General features: G+C 37.0%; 1 protein-coding gene across 1 annotated transcript in view; it reads right to left on the bottom strand.

Moving 5' to 3' along the window:
- The window catches only part of CHN1 (chimerin 1), a 103,098-nt gene that overhangs the window by 52,329 nt on the left and 30,971 nt on the right, over positions 1 to 19,798 (bottom strand). Inside the window, exons 5-7 of the mRNA XM_030487135.1 lie at positions 17,738 to 17,769; positions 16,741 to 16,854; positions 861 to 1,149 (exon numbers count right to left, since the gene is read on the bottom strand). Coding sequence (XP_030342995.1) covers positions 861 to 1,149; positions 16,741 to 16,854; positions 17,738 to 17,769 — 435 coding nt within the window. The remainder of the gene's footprint in view (positions 1 to 860; positions 1,150 to 16,740; positions 16,855 to 17,737; positions 17,770 to 19,798) is intronic.

Below are 19,798 nucleotides of genomic sequence, written 5' to 3'. Positions count from 1 at the left end.
AACACCTACACATATGTAAAAATACACTTTAAAAAGACTTCATATGTCAACTTTTCAATAAATAAAATATTTAGTTTAACATGATGAAACTCACATTATGTTTTAAGTTTAGTCTCTGTCACAAAAATGAAGTTTCAAGCAGCTGCTTTGTCTGCCTGACACATTCCCAACCTCCTTAACATTTCTGTGTTCACCCATTCTAAGATTTCTTTGTTGTTTGTTTTTCTTTTATAATCCAGGATGCAGTTAGTTCTCAGCTGATAGTGCAACTTTCTGAAGAGAGCAATCCTTCTTCATAAGTCTGGCTGAGGCCAAAAATAGCTCTGTCAGCTTCTGACAGGCTGAACTTAGCCAAGTGAAATGTTTTAACATTTTATCAACTTAATGAACAGGCTTATTTATAATGTGGACAACTTTACTGTCGTTGTATGCAGACTGCTGAATAGATTATGGAATGCATTTGTCTGGGGAATGATGAATATATAAAGAAATGTAATTTTTGACCAAAGGGGCAGTTTTCTTATACACTGTAAACAATTTTAAGATGAAATATTCTTATCCTGTTTGAAATAAAGAAGTGGCTTAATGGTAACATCTACAACTGTGAAAATACCTGAAGAAGGGAACTTCACAATGATAAATAACTAACCTCCAAAACATAGAAATTTGCAATATGCAAAAATTACCATTAAAAAACTCTATAACCAGTTTAAATATTACTATTAATGCAATATTGGAAATAAATATGTAGACTAAATATCTACAGATACCTTTAGCACCTTATAGTAGATGGGGGAGGGATAAAAGTACAAAGTAAAAAGTCTAACAGAAAAAAAGAGTGTGGGTTAACAATTGCTTACCCTCTTTTCTGCTACCTCATCCTCTCCTGTAGACTCTTTGCCATCATGTTCATCTCTCAGGCTTGGCATATGTTTTTTGTGTGCTGGCTCTCTGTTTAAAGTTGTATATCCTACATGTTCATAAATAGGATTTATTGTCATCTTGGCAATGTATTCAGCTGCTTTCGTTTCAATATAAAGAGTAATCAATCCATCTGTCACCAGGTCATGGATGGACTCAAAACGTTTCTCCCCAACAAAGTGCTTTCCATCGTAGTACAGTCTGAAGTTTCTGGTTTGACTTCCAAATCTGCCTCAACGAAATGGGAAAGTTTTTTTTTAAAGAACAGTAAGCAGAATAAAAAAGAGTAAGCAAGCCTTTTCAAACAATAAAAAACACTTTATCACTTAAAGCTGTGACTATGCTCTGTGTCTGCTCCAGACGAGAATAAAAAACTCAACTACTACTTAGCACAGATAGGAAGGAGAGATCAACAACAACTGCAGACAGATAGCCAAAACAGTGACTGTCCCAGAAGGAGCTGTTTGTTCTCTTATTCTTTTACCCCTTCATTATCCCATGGAAAAACTGAAAATTACTTCACACTCTTCATGGGTTTTTTTAGTACTTTTTTTAGTGCATTGCCGTAGTCAATTTGCTTGGCTTTGATATGAAGAGTTCTCATAATAGAGTCCTCTATTACAGTTGATCAATACAGAGTTTTGATGCCGTCTCAGACCTCCGCGCCCCTGCTTGCTTGCAGGAAGAGGCCATTCAGGGTTCAGCTGAGCTCCAGTGCCAACAATTACACTGAAGCAGAACTGCTGCCAGAACTGGAGCAGCACAGGACAAAATGGCACAAGGGCAAGCATTCTTTATTCCTGGCCAAAGGCCAAGGACTAACTCTTCAAGCTTTGTACAAAAGTCCTTCTGTGTTATGCTTGTTGAGTCCCGAGCTTCAAGCAAATCTTTGTAACATACAGGATATATAATGTGAAAGCTATCTGACACTAACCATTCTGCAGTCGGGGTGGAATAGGATTTCAATACAGGCACTTAGCAACCATAAGAACACCAATTTTACCTGAATATTAGCATATTTTAAAAAATCCTGTTCTTAGAATGTGCAACAATTTTCTGCCTAAAAGCAATCTAAATGTGTGAAAGTACACCAGTGTTTGCACTTGGCAACAGCCAACGCATTTCCTGCGGAGAAGATGGAGGCAAGAAGCTGTTTGTACGGCTTGTTCCAGTGTTGTTCCTTGGTCAGACAGCAGCAAGGGTGGCTGCCTAGAGTATTGGCCCCCTGGGGAGGTCAGATCTGCCAAATAAATATTAAAAACTAAATTTGAAACTATGGATTGCTTTCATTTTACAATCCAATGCTTCATAGGAGATGTTAAGGAGCAAAGTAAATACTGGTGCTTTTGCTGAAGTGGCTCCTTTCCAGTGAGGCCTTGCCAAATAGGGGGAATCATAAATTTAGACCTTGTCTCAGGTGAAATATTGCACTCTTCTAGCAAACATGGGCAAACCCACTTCTTCTGCCATGCGTATTCTTTTTCTTGTGTTCTGAATAAAAAAGCCAAACCTTCCCATCCCCCTATCAATAATCTGACAGTGACTATAACTTCAGGAGCTGCTATTTCTACGTCACACTGAATGTCAGGGGGCTCTCAGGAATCTACGTCTTGCTCGGTAAGAGGACACAATGTGCTGAGCTACCTAGGCATTTCACTAGAAATGAAATGGTACTTCTGTGCATATTTTTATGCCACGTAAAATAGAAATTCAGTGAATCAAACTGAAAAGCAAGAAATTACAAAACAACATAAAGAAATAAATTTTTACCAAATACTTATTTCATCCCAAGATGCAGTTCTGAGTGAATACAAGTCATTCAGGAAGTAGAAAGATAATGTCCTAAGTTACAGCAGAAGGGGTAGGAACATATTTAGGCTCATTCTTGAGAGCATCTTTCTACTCAGCGTAGTACATGGCAGACAAGCTTTGACCATGAGATGTGCTCCTTGCATATCCTCCGCTGTCACAGAAGTCAACATGAGCAAAAAGTGCTAAGCACTTTGCAGTGCCAAAGCAATCAACCTTCACTGTCTTCTGCCCAAGTCAGTGGGAATAAAGCACATGGAACACATACAAGCCCTGTGATGTTAAAATTTGACAGGAGAACCAAATAAGTTTGAAGGTGAAGAACAATGGGCCTTAAATGACAATATGCATTAGAATTATTTTTGTTAAGAGATGTAGCAGGTGAACTGCTGTCCTGATCAGTAACATATGCTCAGACAGTACTTATAGCAGAGTTTTAAACAAGCTGAAGGTCACTTATTGCTCTTAGCTTTCTAGAAGAGAAAGTATTACACTAATCTTGTCATGAGAAGATAAGGCACAGAAAAGCTTCTCAGGGCCTATTAGTAAGTACACATGGTGTCTTGATTTTAGTAACATCCTTCAGAGTCTAAAACAAAGTTCTGAAGAACAAGATGCCCAAATGCAAAGAACAAGTTTTTAAAGTACTAAGGCTCTTCCCATTAGGGTTAGTAGGTGCATGGTTCTACCCAGCTATGCTTTACCGAGCAGCCCCTATGCTGCACATTTGTTCAGACTGCTGTAGATAAAGCAAGTATTTGAGAGATACTACAATGAATAGGATTTCCAAAAGTACTTAATCTTTATCCCACTGCTCCTGACCCACATTTCAGCATGAGTATCTCATAGGCAGTGTTCCACAGTTTTAATTCTTTAACTGTATCCCATCACCTCTCTCATAAACCTCACAGACAGACTGAAACATTCTCCCGTACATATCTGGGGAACTGCACATCAATTTCTTTTGGCATTCAAAGATTCATTCAACTTTCTTGGTTTAAACTACATAGGGGAAATTTAACTATTATCAATTAAAGAAAGGTATTTAAACAAAGAAGTTACACTGCATCAGTGCCATAACCACTTAGAAAAGGTGCTCGTGTATCAGCTGCAAAAGGTTAACATTGAATGGGTTTACCTTTATCTGATTTCCCATTTGTTCCAAATCAAACTTTTTTCCCTCTGTTCTTTTCTTATTGGATACATTGTGGGGAAATATGTTGTTTTCCAAATAGAATCCAATTAGCAACAAGGAGGAAAAAAACCCCACAAATCCATGAAACATCAATCTCTTACAAAGTCTGTACCATCAATGATGTCTCAGAATCCTGTCTTGCTTCTTTCAAACTCATTTACATTACTTTCTGACTACACAGTGATACTATTTTGATCAAATTACAATGTAAATGCAAACATAAATGTCCAATTGCAAGTGACCAATTAAAGTCTAATCTTCAGTCCTTCAGTTTTACTTAAAACTACAGTTTAAATTTTTCCATTAGCAAGAATATTTCATTATGCTTACTTTCGATAACATTACTGCAGGCTGGTTAACTATACATCACTGTGGCAACTAAGTAGAGCCAAGATTTTGTATTTCAGCTTCCTGATGGTATCTTCCTAAAGGCAAGTGCTAATACCAGCTGTTTTTTGTTTAAGAAATAGAAAGCAGGACACAGATAATGTATGTTCTCTTTTGGTCTAAAGAGGGGAACATTAGATGTTTTTCCAAGCAAAAGAAATAGACCTCTGACATGTCAAACAGTCTCATTGTGTCCACTGTGCATTTGTTTGCAAGCAGCAGGACTACAGATAAAAGACTCCTTTTATTCCAAGTTGTCTGAAAAGCAATCACTCTGTCTAGTCTCTTTGGTTGCCAGTAGGGCAGAGTGGATAACAACGTGGGAAAGCATATTAAATGGTAGAGCAAATGTGGCTAGTAATAAAGGACTGAGGAGTTGAATTAGGTATCGTAGCATGAGAGAGACAGGCTTCAGACTCCGCTACCTACTCTGTATGTGGCATTCACTGGTGAAACAAAAGAAAGAAGTGAAGGACTAAGAGCCCATCCTTACTTTCTTACCATCTCAGATGGATTTTAAAGTCCATATACAGAATTGTACAGTAGCTATTCACCTCTTTCACAGCATGTTTTATGATGAGAAGAGTATCTAAGACAAAGACATTATTTAAAATGTGTAGCTGCAACCAGACCACAAAGTTAGCACCCCTTGGGGCTACTCCTGTCCTCATTAGTTTCAAGCAACTTCATACACTGAGCTGGGAAATCTTAAGTTCTGTACATGTGCCTGAAGGTCACTTGGACCTACTCTTGCCTTGGAAAAAAAGCATCTTAATGTACTTTGTGGCCAGAATGTAGAAATGTAACTAAAAATTAGGTGCCAGAATTTCAGCTCTAGCTTCTGAAAACTCTCAACCAACACTGAAGATCAGTCTTGACACTATAAAAAGTGACAGAAATATAAGCAATCTTGCAATCAGGAATGTCTCCTAATCTTGCTGTGTTCATGTGAGAGAAAACAACTTATTCCACAGATACTCTTTTGGCACATTTCCTTGTCAAAGAAGCACAAGTCTTGCATGCAGCCAAAACCTCTTCCACACAGTAACTGAAGGTCTCCAGCCCCTGAAAGCAGCTCATTTTGGTGTTTGTTTTTTATTATTATTATTTAATGGCAACATTTCTGAGGATGGCCAAGGAATTGTGGAACTTGCCATCTTCCTAGAGTACCTGCTCAACAAATTTAATTATCTCTAAAACCTTAGCAGTAGTTTACAAGAACACAGTTTGCATAAATGAAATCAGATGCTTTAGGGATGGAAAATAAAGGTGCATTTTATACCAGTGGAGACAAAAAATTCTCATTGTCTGACACGGCTGGGAAAGGTGCCAGAGTACAGTCACTATCGATAGCGTTCCTGTGCCATTTGAAAGGGCAGCATTGGCTGGCTGGCTGGCTGACTGTTGCTTGATGAACATTAATTAGGTATAAAGTTATCCCTAAAACCTGATCAGGCTCGTGCTCTGATCAGACCCATGGCTGATTGCATGATAGTTTAATTTAGCATGGAAAAAGTGTGGCATCCTTCAAAATAGAAAACAAATCCCAGAGCTGGAACTGCAATGTGTCTACCCCATGCCAATGCAGACACAACCTTCAATTCGCTCTGTCTAATCAGGTTCAAGCAAAAAAATTTGGGGCTGTACCATTAACAACAGTTTCCCAGTAGTCTCTCTCAATTGAGACTGAACACTGTTTACCTGCATCACTGTTCACACTTCCTTGTCCAAGAGGAAAACAATACTGTTCAAATAGCATGCTGCAAACAGCAGGCAGCAAGGATGAGAGCAGTGGCACCTTCCTGTGGATCATGAGCACTGTCAGGGACAACACAAGTGAGAGACAACTGCTCTAGGGTATCAGCAGTAGGTTACAGCTGCTGAAAACAATGAAGACTGAAAGTGTTATCAGCCTTTGGCACCTTGTAATGGTGTGTTTCATAAATAAATATAACAAAAGAATAAGAAGTCTTCTTTCGTCTCAATGTCTTATTTTACTTTGAAACAGCTTTAAGTAGCTTTAAGTAGCTGATTTTTCATCATCTCAAACTCTGAACAAATGTCAACTGATCATTAATATGCAGTAAGATCACTTAACACTTAAGATCACTCTTAATGTTCTTGATCAGTGTTAGATAATTGGAAAAGAATGTATTTGGTTCTGAAAAAAAACCTCTTGTACAGATGTATTACCTCTTCTTAGTAATGTGCTTGCATGCCCTATTCCATTTAAACTTTATATGAGTCCCTGGAATTGATTTGATGATTGAATCAGAATCAATACCAATGTTTTGGACAATGTTTTACTGCTTTTTCTACGTGATGAAACCTCCATGCTTCCTGAGAAAAGACTCATTGTAGTTAGTGATTAAGACACGTTTGAAGTCTATGTATACAGGGGAAAAAAAGCCTGATCTTCTCTTTAAATGAGAGTGGTATTTGGAAACCAATGCCAACATGCCTGGAATAAACACCTTCTGGAAATGTTACTAACAAGAATGTTAGTAACTTTCACAGTTTGATACTAAGCAAATAGTTACATTTCTTTACCAAAAATTTTGAAGAAATGTTCTCCAAGAGTAAATTTTGCAACGTGACTTGATGCTACTGACAGCTTTCGTATTACTTTAAATCAGAACTGTATTTTAACTCTTCTAAGCTACCAACCCTCAACAGTGTCTGCCCAAGCAAACTTCAAAACGTGTGTGCAAATTTTACTCTGCCTATGTATAATATTTTCATTCCACGTCATGTATGACATTGTTTTTCTGGCAAATTTAGAAGTAGAACAACATCAGATCTGTAACAGAAATCATGCACACTATGGAGAGAACTGCCATAGCATAATGTTCAAACATGCACATTTTTTTTTCACTTACAGCAGTTTTTCCTACAAGGGTTTAAGTTCATAGAGGCATAGACTCCTAGAACAGTTTGGGTTGGAAGGGACATTTAAAGGCCATTTAGTCCAACCCTCCTGCAATAAGTAGGGACATCTTCAACTAGATCAGGTTGCTTAGAGCCCTGTGCAATCTGACCTTGAATGTTTCCAGGGATGGAGCATCTTAATCTCTCTGGTCAACCTGTTCCAGTGTGTCTCCACTCTCCTTATAAAAAATTTATTTCCTATATAAAGTCTAAGTCTACCCTCTTTTAGTTTAAAAGTTACTCATGACTGTCACATTTATTTTTTGCTTCTACAGGTTTTCTCACACTAAAAGCAACTTTCTCTTAATATATCTTACTAAGACAATATGCATATTTTAATACAGTATGTCAAGGAAATCTGAGTGGAAGACATCAAGTGAAAACCCTAAGAAATTTTCGCTATAAAATAGCCTTGCAAGTGCAAAAAGGGTTTTTTGAGAACAGAGTGGACAAACACTGTTTTTGTTGTTGCTCTTGTTTTGGTTTTGTTTATTAATGTACACTCTATAGGTTATTCAAGGTCTCAAAGTTTATATATACATATAAAAAAATGCCTTAGATTAAAAATAACTACAGTAAGATTTCTGTTCCAAAGAGATTTTGTCAAATCTGATTTGCCTTAAACCACTGTTAATCCCAAATTTACAATAAAGGTTTACTTAATTTACTTAAAGCTATTACACAGTTTGCTAGTTAATTTGTTTTATCAATGTATTCTACCTCTGATCTTCTAGAAATCACTCACCACTTTTTTGTAAGCAGTGAGATTCACCAATATACCCACCCTGTTCTCTAAAAGCTGCATTCCTTAACAATAAACAAGTATAATAATGCAAAATGAAATGGTTCCTGCATATACAATATGCACTCTTAGGATTCTGGGGGCTACTAACAGCTCATCAATAAAGATTGATAGCTTTTCTATTATTATATTCTGTTTTTCCAGAATGCAATTTGTTCCTTCATGAAAGTGCAGCAGTAGGTGGGGCAGATGTCAATTTATTACAGATACTGTTAAAGTTCATTTACTCAACTCTAGCTATAAGAAAAACCTAGCACCTATCAAATCAGGAGGAATGATGCTTAACTCAGCTGAGCTACATCAAGTATAAAAGAAGGAGAAGGAAGAGGAAAACCGGGCCAGATAACATTTACTGCTTTCAGGGGTTTTAGTGTTTGAATAATTCATAAATGTTTTGATAAAAACAATTATGAGATTAAACAACAATGAGGCTATTTGTTATTTTGAAAACACATTTATAAAGCTGAAGGACTTTTTTGCTTATTGATGAAGATCAGGAAATGTAAATTGTTTCTCCAAATAAAAAGATTTATAGATGCGTATTTCAAAAGCTTGCAAAACAAGAGGCCAACCAAAAGGTCTAACTTGAAGATATATTTCTATCTAGCATTTTCTAAAAGCAAAAGAGTAAAAAGGCATTCCAATAGAACCTGCAGAAGGCAGAAGAGATATGTATCCTTTTGACAGGGGAGGACAGTGCAATGTTTGCTATGTACAAGTATACACAATTATCAACTGATTGCATTGCAATTTGAGTTTTTACTAATTCAATTCCAACAGTGCCTAGAAGCTTCAAAGCAGACAGACATTATACACCATAAAAATAGCACACTACAACTGAGAGTCCTGCTCAGGGGTTGTGACTGGGGGTAGTCTGAGAGATGGGGTACAACTTTCAGTTTGTGTGGGCCATTTTTAAGAGATCCTAGGCTTTTATACTGAACAGGCATGTGAGACGATACGGGAAAGAACATACCCTCTCTAATGGAGAAATGAGGCGTGGAAAACTTAAAAGCCTCAAGCCAAGAAGTGAGCCCAGATTTTCTGAGCTCCACCAGAGTGCCTCAATCACAAGCCCAAAGGCTCTATGGTGCGCCAGATTACAGTAGATCTTTGTGGTGCAGCTGGAGCTACAGTCAGAAGTGTAGGACATGGCATAAAATGAACATGAGTTACGTGTACTGATCACAGGCAGCTCTTGGACAAGTTACCTAAAAGTTCACACCACCACCCAAGCAGAGAATATTCCTCTGAGAAGTGCTGAACTTATATGAGCAGGAGAAAGACTGCAGCAAACTGAATTGCCAAAGATAAATTAGGTACACTAGCCAAAAGAAAACAGAGCTGACAACAACAACAGATGGGAAGAGGAGGGAAGGAGAACAGGAACACAGCAAGAAGACATGAACCATAAGGAAAAAAGCATTCTAGTCTGTGGGAGGGCCTAGGTAGCCAGCTAATTACTCATTAAGGTTAGCAGCTATTTATTATTATTCTAAATACTTCAGCAAAGCCACCTCAGTAGTGCTCAGGTGCACTTACATAAGGCAGATGACATGCAGGATGCCTATGCTGTTTACTGGTAGTTGAGCCTTCCATCTCACTGACAAAGTAACAAAGCGTTATTTAGTATGAAATTTTGTATAGGAAAGGAAATTTCTTTTACATGCAAGATCATTTAAATAGAGGCCAAAGTGTTTTATTTTAGAGCAGAAAAGCAGGTTCCAAAACTTATCAGCACACTTCCCCTGGATTTTTCAGCTAGCAACCAAGAAATATTGTGTGAATATTTTAGAAAGGTTTCTAGAAACTGAATTCAGCCCTTGCTACTGCCAATCACTGCATTTGCAAATCAAGTAAAAAAATACACAGCAGAAAGATATGCAAAGTTTAGTCTTTGAAATGGTCTTTATAATTTTTCCTACCAACTAGCATGATGTCTGTTATCATGGTAAAGTGAAGAGATGCAGCGAGTTTTTGTTTGCTGGGCTCCTTCTGTGGATTCAGGATAAACTATGACCAAATTTTGATATATTCATAATTAAAATGTAATTCAGCTATTATCACACAGAAAGTTGTTTCAAACAATTCTTCTTTTCCCATCTCCTCTCCAGTGCCCCAGCCTGTACAACAAGGCTTTCCAGCAGAATGCAGATGCACAGTTTTAACCTCTGAATTCAAAAAAACTTTTGCAGATGTTGAATTTACATGTGTTAAGTAATCCCATGGCAATCAATGTATGTTCTGGAAGAGCACTACACGTGTGTCCCAAAAGAACCCACTGAAAATGAACATTCGGCTACTAAACAACTGTCCTCCGAAATTAATTTGCAGTTTGTTTGCTGCAGTTCATTTGCAGCATTATGGTCTAACAGCCTACTAATTATGTCTCCTTTTAAAGTATCAGTGGCTAGTTTCTTAAGGCAATTTCATAATTTAGGGATAGAGAAGATGTGTGTCAATTTCTTGCATAATACATGTAACTGGTTGACTAAACTAAGGATTACTAATTTTTGGCATTTATTTCGCCCCAAGAATTGTCTCCTGATGCCACATAATCTTTAATGTGCCCTAACCCCCAAACATAAAGAAAACATGACTCATAATCACAGCTAACGTTATTACCTTTTTTCATTTTTTTTAAAAAATTCATGCTGCAGAACCTTATTTCAATTCATCGTCAGTATCACAACAATAGAATTTGCAGGAAGGGAAACCATGGTAACCAACTAAACGTGCTACAGCAGATATCTGCTCAAAAGAACATGCAGTACCATCACACTTCAACGCCTACCATTAATACAATCTCTATCCATTTCCTCTTTATCCTCATCCTAATTATTAAGCAAGCTCTCAACCACAAAAGGCTACCTTGTGAACCATGTCTTATTGTTACTGTTATTTGTTATAGGTCTTAGCATTCAGCACTGTACTACTCTTTCGCCATATTTAAAAGCAGATCTAATACTTCCAGGAATTAAGGATTTTCAGTTCTTTTAATCCATTTGGAATATCTAATTAACATTACAATGTATGTCATGTATTTTTATTGTCAAAGAGACTTGCTGATAAGTATGGACATACATATATACCTACACTAATTTTCTCGTTAGTAATTTTTTTAAGCCTCAGGGTTGCAAAAACTTTTCCATGGCATTCTCTTATTAATTAATTCGCAAACATTGGTGAATTCTGCCGTGCTCTCTTTTGCTTTTAATAAGCTATGAGAAACCACAGCCATGATTAAGTACAGGCATTAAATATAGCAGGGTGATGATCTGCTGCTCTCATTTGTGTTTATGCTTCATTCTCTTTTATCCAGTGTTTGAACTGATACAATTTCACAGGTCTTTTTAGGCTCCAAACATTAATTTTATTTGAAAGACAGCGCTGAATATTTAGCCAAACTCACACACTTAAAACAACATGTAAGTTACCATTTCCTTTTTGCCTAAGTACATACTTGTCCCTGTTACAAACTGAGAAATTTGTTTTCTGAAAACAAAACCTCTTTTGTTTCAAGTTTAGATTTAAAAAGTAACCTGTATTAAAAAAAAGTTAGGATGCAAATTAATTGCACAATAATGGACAAAAGTAGACAAAAATAGCTCATCAGAAGATAGTAAAATGCAGCTTCTTACATAAGTGGAAAGCACATTTTACAGTAACTCACCGGCAACCTTAATAACTGAAAAGTTTCTTTGGGTAAGAATCACTTTTTCTACCTCATTAAAGAAGAAGAAATATTCAACATCTTCACTATGAAGTCAGTTAACTATTCCACAGCACTGCACTAAGACTATCTGACTGCCTCGGTTAAGCCTGAAAAAGCCATTATTTATCCTATCCTATATTTGGCCACTTAATCGTTACTGGGCTGTGTCTGTAGCTATTGCAGCTCAGGAACAAGATCTTCAGACCTACTAAAGCTAGTTCTATAAAAGCTTCAAAGCCTAATGCTCCACAGTGGTCAAAAATTCCTTCAGAAGGGTTTAGAGAACAAATTAAAAACTTCCATGGCCCACTTCATCTTGAACAGGATGTGCAGTCCTGGTCCTGGTGTATCCAAAAGATAGTCACAGAGTAAGAAAAAGGTGCAGTGAAAGGTGACAAATGATGAGGGTTATGGAATAGCTTCACTACAAAACCTGAATGTATAGCCTAGGACTCATCAACTGTAAAGAGAACAATAAAGGGGACATGAGTGGCATGGAAAAGGTAAATAGAGATCAACTGTTCACCGTTTCTCATAATATGAAAACTAGGGAGCATCCAATAAAATTGTGAGGTGGAATATTCAAGATAAGGATGCTGCTGCCTGTAAAACCTAGTTAAGGCATACACCTCATGTTGCAGACAGACAAGTCTACAAGGGTTCAAAAATGTACTCAGAAAGTCACTAGACAACAATAAAAAATCTCTCCATCCAAAGCCTGAAAGAATAGCAAAGATAATTCTGCTGTTATATCCATGAACAGCAAATTTTCAGAAGCTGGAAGAGCACAACAGAGAACTACTACCACATGTTCATCTTTTTATTACACTTTTCTTCCAATGCCTGCTATTAATAGCTACTGAAGAGAAGATAGTGGACCAGAATACAAACTGGTCCTTTGACCTAACCCAGTGTGTTCATAGTCAGAGAACTTGCAAATACAGTTAACAGATATATAACTGGGGAGAAACTCTTTGCAGACAATTACCCATACCTATTCCCAGATCTGCCCATTTTATGATGACTTAAGGCATCCCTTAGAGTAACTTTAAAAGCAGTGAGACGCAGAAGAGCTGCGGTAGGAGTAGAACAGTCCATAAAAGAACCTTCATGCACCAACTGCATTTGCATTCTGTGCATTTTGGCTGTAGCTGAAGACTGTAGCTTAGTGCTATTGTCCAATCTGTTCCAGATTTTACAAAAACATGTTTTTATGACTGTGAATTCTGTCTGCCTACAAAGGAGTTGTGATTTGTGGTCTTAACAGTTTATTCTTTATCTTCTAGAAAGACAAAGTTGTTTAACAAGTGCAAATCTTCATTGCAGAGTGAAGACAATATGAGCATCTCTCAAGAATGCCCACTATAAGTACATTCTAGAAGGGAATAAGCAGTGAGGATAGAGACAGAACACGAAAGAATATTCAGTATTTTCCCCTATAACATAGCCCTCTGTGAGGTGATCTTTTTTAATAGTTCCAGAAGATAAGTTGAGCTAGGGTTCATCAATCTCTATGATATTTGTGGCATACAGGATGATGTGTTCACAAATACAATGTTTAGGCAGCCATAATAAGAATTGAGTTCTACCTTTATGTCTCGCCTAGCTTGCTTTGTAGCCAAAGGGTTTTTTTAGTGTTTTTTTCTAGTTTCCAATTTAATTGTGTTAGAAACTTTACCAACACAGCAAGTACCTGATGTTGAAGTTGATTAAATAAACTGTAATATAAATAAATCAAATGACAAACACCAAGATATCTTCCTTTTTGAATTCTGAGAACACAGAGGATACAGTGCCTTCACTTAATTTAGTACCATCAAACCAAAATATTAGACAAAACAGAACTACAGTTGCAACTAAATTCAAAACAACTTCAATGGCTGAAACATACCATTATTTTAGGCATCAGTTACAATAGCTATCAACAGGTATCAAATGTAGCATTCAAATTGTTCCATGATGATTTGAGGAGTTGGTTGGTTTGGGTCCTCATGACAAAGCACAAAAAGTTTGCTTTTTACCATTGCAGAAATGAAGACTCGAAATATTTCATTACAGAGACATCATACCTTGCCACCGAAAGCGTTTATGATCCTGTTTGACTAAACTGCTCTTCAGGACTGAATGCACTGGGGTTTTCAGGATTCCCAGGCATGCTGACACAAATGCAGGAAGAAGGTATCTGCCAGAGCAGGCTGTGCTGAGCTGTCTGTACTACTGAATTGCCTGCCCCCCAGCAGAAGAACCGGTAACTACAAGGCAGGAAACAACCCTGTCTCAGTCTCCATAGCAGCTGATCCTACTCAATGCTTCCACAAGACTTTCACGTCTCAATGAATTGGGATTTTATGATGCAATCACACTTCATAGGTAGTTTCCAATTTGTCCTGATCACAACTGACAGACTGTCACAGACAGACAAGTCAGGCAACAAACATGCACAGCGAGAGATAGATGGAGTAGATACACTGAAATACAGGAACCATGATGGAACCAAGTATTTATGCCAAAAGTCAATGGGTAGCCTCAAGCACCTAAATTTTACTCAACATTTTCCATTTGCTTTCCAAAGCATGCCTGAAAAACAATCACAAAACATGGATATTACATTTTATGTGTTACTATGTTATCTATTGCACTATTAGAGCACCTCTTCGGCATTGATAGTTAACTTTGTAAAATGTTGTGAAACCTGTTCTGTGTCTGTTTCTTTGTATAAAACAAACAGCTGACCAAATTTTCTTTCCTCCTAACACCTTCTAAAGGGTAAAATAAAGGTAAAGAAGGAAAAGCAAAAGTCATACAGAAGTGATCTTAAAATTAACATGACTGCTTGAATAACAGAATGGCATTTACGCCTACTATGAAAAGATCAAATTGATTCACACAGCTAGAAAAGAAAGGCTGAAATCAGAGACCCTGAAGTCAATTTTCCATTGAACTTGGAAAGGTTTTGCCCATACATGCCACCCTATTCACAAGCTCTGTTTCTGGCCATGGAGATGATGTTCTGAAATTCCTACTAGGATTATCTAAGCTGTAGACAGAGTTACCTTTGCCATCTGGTAGTGCAGTGACACAAGCACAAATGATGGTCTCAAAAAAATGCTATAAATTACAGGTAAAATTACATAAACTTATTATGGCAATAAGAGCAAACTTCTCACAGTCAGGCTGAACAAACAGACCACAGAAATTACCTAGTCTTTATGAGATGCTACAGTGTCAGCAACAGAGTCAGTGGGAATATTGACTAATGGGTATATTCTGTATATATAATTCCAGGGAAAGGAAAAATGCAAACTGAGCAAAACTCTGCCTCAATGGAAATGCAGACTCCTGCTACACTTCCTAGGAGAGAGAAAAAGAAACTCCAGTGGAGAGAAAAAGGAATCCTAGTGGTAAAATTTCCACATGCGGAAGACAGAGCACTGAAGTTCACCGAGAACTTTCACCTAATGTATGAGAGCAAAGACCCTCATTCGTATACGAGGCTAACAGCAAGATAACAGAGCATTACTTGTGGGATGGAAAGCAGACACCTAGACCACCACCCTTAATATATAAGTTGTTCAGCTAATGCTTACTCATAATGACATGGCTGCAACATGCTGCAATTTCAGATTCTGAGTTGTTTGGCCAAATGCTTAATTTCCTCAAAATAAATCAATGGTAACAGCTTTGCTATTATTTGAAACTTTTTCCCAAACTGATCACCAACAGCCATCCATTCTGATTTCTATTTGGTATGAAAATAGATTTTATTGCTTTCAAAGAGGTTTTCCAGTTTGAAAGACAAACCATCAAGCCTAAAAGAGACCCATCTTTTGACTTGCTGAACTGGATGGGCATTTGTAAAACAAGCTATATTAACACATTATTGCAAGATGCTCAGCAGCACCATCTTTCACAGTCTATAGACCTTGTGCTTTCAGCACCATCAGGAGCAAGGTGCAGGAGCTTTATCTTCAAGCCAGGTGTTATGACAACTGTTTTCTTTTCAAATGAATATTGCAAGAGCAGAAGCAAACGAAATGGAGTATTAGATCCTAATAAACAACAAATTTATTTACACTGTTAATGCAAACCAGTGTAAATGTCAATAACTTTTCTATTTGAAATCTTATTACTACCGAAACAAACATCTCAGTAAAATACACCTTTTTTTCTGGAAAAAAAAAAAAAAGTAAGTACTCACAACCTATTATTTCATGATATTCTTATTTTAATTGCAATCTTATTCTACCCATATAAAATTTTCAGTAACTGTATCTTCTCCTTCAATATTTTACCATCTCACATAGATTTAAAACACAGCTAATAATCACCATCTCTCATCTGGATACTTTAGTGTACAGCTCAGGCCAAAATAACCTCCATTACCTTAAGGGTAATTAAAGTATTTAAAAAATACAACTAATGAAGTTATTTTTTATTTCTGTTTTTATTTCAGTTTTTTATTTATACCTGATCCACTTACCAGAATTTTGCAAAGAAACAGATCTACAAACATTGTTAGTTAACAGGTGTTCAGACAAAAACCTCCTGATTTATTTGCCATCCCACAGAGGGACTAGAAAGAACTAATTGCTCTTCAGCAACAGCTAGCTTAGCTAGTAAGTAACCCAAACAGCAGATGAGTCAGGTGAATGCTTAAGATGGTTTTTATTTCTTGGCTGACTCCTCTCCCAACACCTATATGGTGTCACATCTGTAATGTAGTGGGAGAAGGGCAAAATGAAGCAACACCAGCAAGAACACAGTTACTATTATCCTGATGGTGCAAACATAAGGAACATTAGCACTTCAGAAAAGGTTAGGGAAGGTTAAAGATAACAAATCTGTAATTAGGACAAAAAAGTATGATGCTTAAAAAAAAACAAAATTAAAACAATCACAAGGAAGTTTAAGCACTAAGGTCAACAACGCAGTACATTTCGTTGAATATTTTATAAACTTAAAAATTAAATATTAATTACCAACCTTAATGCCAAAGTGTAGGTTCCAGGTTGCCGTTGGCTTTCACGAATGAGATAGCTTCCCTCTGCAACACTTAATAATTGGTCAGCTTCCTCCCTTGAGATCATCCCATGGAATCTAAAGAACAAAGACCTTTCAAAACACATGCCTTTTTACTTTTAAATCACTTTTTCCTCTTCTTCTAAAAACCACCAACCATGGTAATTAAAAAAGAAGCAAACATAAAAGTGACTGATTTGCAGGAATCTATAGCTTAAATTAATCTCCCTTTCTACCTGCACTTGCAGTCACTTTAAATAGTTTAGAAAGGCTTCTATGAAACAATATCTATGAAACAAGTATATTGCTTTTTAAATCTGCTTTTATCAATTTAATCTGTAGAAATAAGCCCATTTTCTCCTGCTGGATTCACATGTTTTGCACCAGTGCCATGCAATCCAGCATTTTGCAACATTCAGGGATATTATGGCAACTTGCTAAAAGCTTAGGGGTCACATATAAACTCAGCAATTACTGGTGTAATAACTAGCAACACTACACACCTTTTACCAAAACACACACAAACAAAATCTGCTTTGTTTCCCCACACTATATCTAACCATCTTTGCCTTAGCAATCTGAAATAGAAGATGTATATACTGTACGCTTATATTGCATTTGTGATCCAGATCTTGTTTTTTCCCCAGCACACAAACACCTTTTGCAAAAGCCAACTGGAGGGGCAGGTAGACAAAGAAAACCCTTTGGAAGAACAGAAACACATGTTTCTCTCATTTAAGGTAGCACCCAATAATATACATATCCATCAGAAACTGCAGGTGTAATTTTAGACAGACAAAAGTGATGGTACTGCAATAATAATCTGATGGTGAGCAAGGCACACTGCTGTAAAACATAGAGAAAAAACAAAGGACCCAGAGCAAACACTTGCAACCTGTTCTGTACCTATTATCAACCAACACGTCTGGACAAACCACTTTCAGAGGTGTATGTTACTTACTCTCTTCCATAGTATTTGGGTCTGTTCTCTACCTAGAAGAAACAACAGAAATTGTAATGTTTCATAACAATTGAATCCATACACAAAGTATACTGTCCGTAACATAGTATTAAAAATGGAAAGGGATATAACGTGAAAGTACAGATGAAAATCATCTATTATCCCAGGATTCTCCCTGTGTGTGGAATATAGGGAAACCAAAGGTAGACCTTTGGGAAACACTGCACTTCTGAATGGCTTAAAACAGAGCGAGAAAGAATGAGCCGCTTGGACCATGTCATCCTTGGGGCTCTGCTAATGCAACCTGATGGCATCATGCATTGCTTGTACAAATTGCCAAAAAGGGGAAATGAAAGATTCATTTCATGGGTGTAAGTGTGCTATATTTTTTAAGTGCACTAACAAGGAAAACATCTATAAAACTCTTAAACTTACAAATTATTTTCCATTATAAAGCTGTTGGTGCCACTGCTGCGAGAAATCAAGCCACTACCATATGGCCTTAGAGTGAGGCCCTAGTCTTGCACTTCTTGACTTCACTAAACTATGTCATCTGTAATATCACCTAAAAGACCCCAACAATAGGTATGCATGTGTTATACTGTGTAACACCAGCCCAGACGTGCTCTGGAGACCTTACAGTGTAAACGCACACAACATGCAAAGGTGTCAGAACACAATTTGCCTGCTAGGTATTTCAGATGAAGTAACTCATCTCTAACTGGTCAGCAAATTTAGAGACAAGTGAGGAACTGCAGACCTCCCAGAATTATCCCTCATTGCTAAACTTGAAGGAGGAAACTCCTTGGGGAGTAAAAGTCAACAATTATACAACCTGAACCGCAAGAGTATGAAACAATCCAGCTATAATAAAACATAAAATACAGTAAACTACCACCCCAGTTTCTTTTTTCTATCTTTTCAGAAAAAAGCCTATTAAAATCAGTGCTTCTCTCCAGTTATCTCAGTGGAGATAAAGATTTCACATGTCCAAAACAACAAAAAATATATCCTCGTCTACAGTCCAATAAACACTCTTCCCCATCCCCAGCAAATAAAAAGCTACCGTGATAGTTCATCACTTTCGAAAAATCATTCCATCACTGGAAAGATTTATAATATTCTAAAAGATTTCTTTTCCCTACATAACAGCAAACAAGATTTGACCAGTATGATAACTGTCTTCAAAGGACCTGAAGAGACTGGATCATTTCAAAAGACAGAGAAAGTCTGACTTTTTTTTTGTTAAATGTAGGCTATTTCTTCAATAGGAAGATAGCAGCATGAATGGAGAAAAAGTGAAAACATTTTATTGTTATAGAAATTTGCAACAATTCCTAACTAAAACCCTCAAGACAAGACACTAGTCTGAGGCAGTTATTAAAAAAAAAGAATCCTGTAGTGAATAAGATTTTGCTGTCTGTCTATAGAGGTTTTGTATTTATCTCAGTGAATACAGTGAATTTATGTGACAGAACTGGAAAATCTATATAAGCAAAAGCATTCCATTTTGGAAATGGATTAGTAATGTGACAGGGCACCTTCAGAGTACTTGCAAATCCTAAGAGAAATTATAATATTATACTCTGTGTGCAAACACTTGAAAATGTGAACTGCCAGATGACTGGAGCAAAGCATCAGAGAAAAGCTCTGCTGGACTTCCAAGGCAATCGTAGCTGGGTTTGCATTTCATCTTGGTGGATGACGAGTTAAAGAGGAAAATAACCACTTCTGTTAACATTGAGCCTTTACTTCAGTTTTACCAACTCACAAAAACTTCAGTACAAATGTTGATGTGTAACACTGTTTACTTGTATAAGATTCAGTGCAAGTCAAGCCTCAGCTGGTTTGGGGAGTGAATGGAGTTTTATTGCCTATTTTCTGGCTTTTGGGGCTTTCTTTTTAACAACTTTTTAGATTTATGATATTAGAGGTTTTTGACATCTAGATTGAATAAATACATTTAGACTCTCAGGCAACTCCATCTGAACTCGGTAGGAACCTTCTAATGTGCTCAGAATTAGCTGGGCTACAAACACACTTAGTGCAGTCCATGTGGAC

Source organism: Strigops habroptila, chromosome 5 (genome assembly GCF_004027225.2).
Source record: "Strigops habroptila isolate Jane chromosome 5, bStrHab1.2.pri, whole genome shotgun sequence".
In the NCBI taxonomy this organism is placed as follows: domain Eukaryota; kingdom Metazoa; phylum Chordata; class Aves; order Psittaciformes; family Psittacidae; genus Strigops; species Strigops habroptila.
This window is presented reverse-complemented; position numbering and strand designations above follow the sequence as displayed.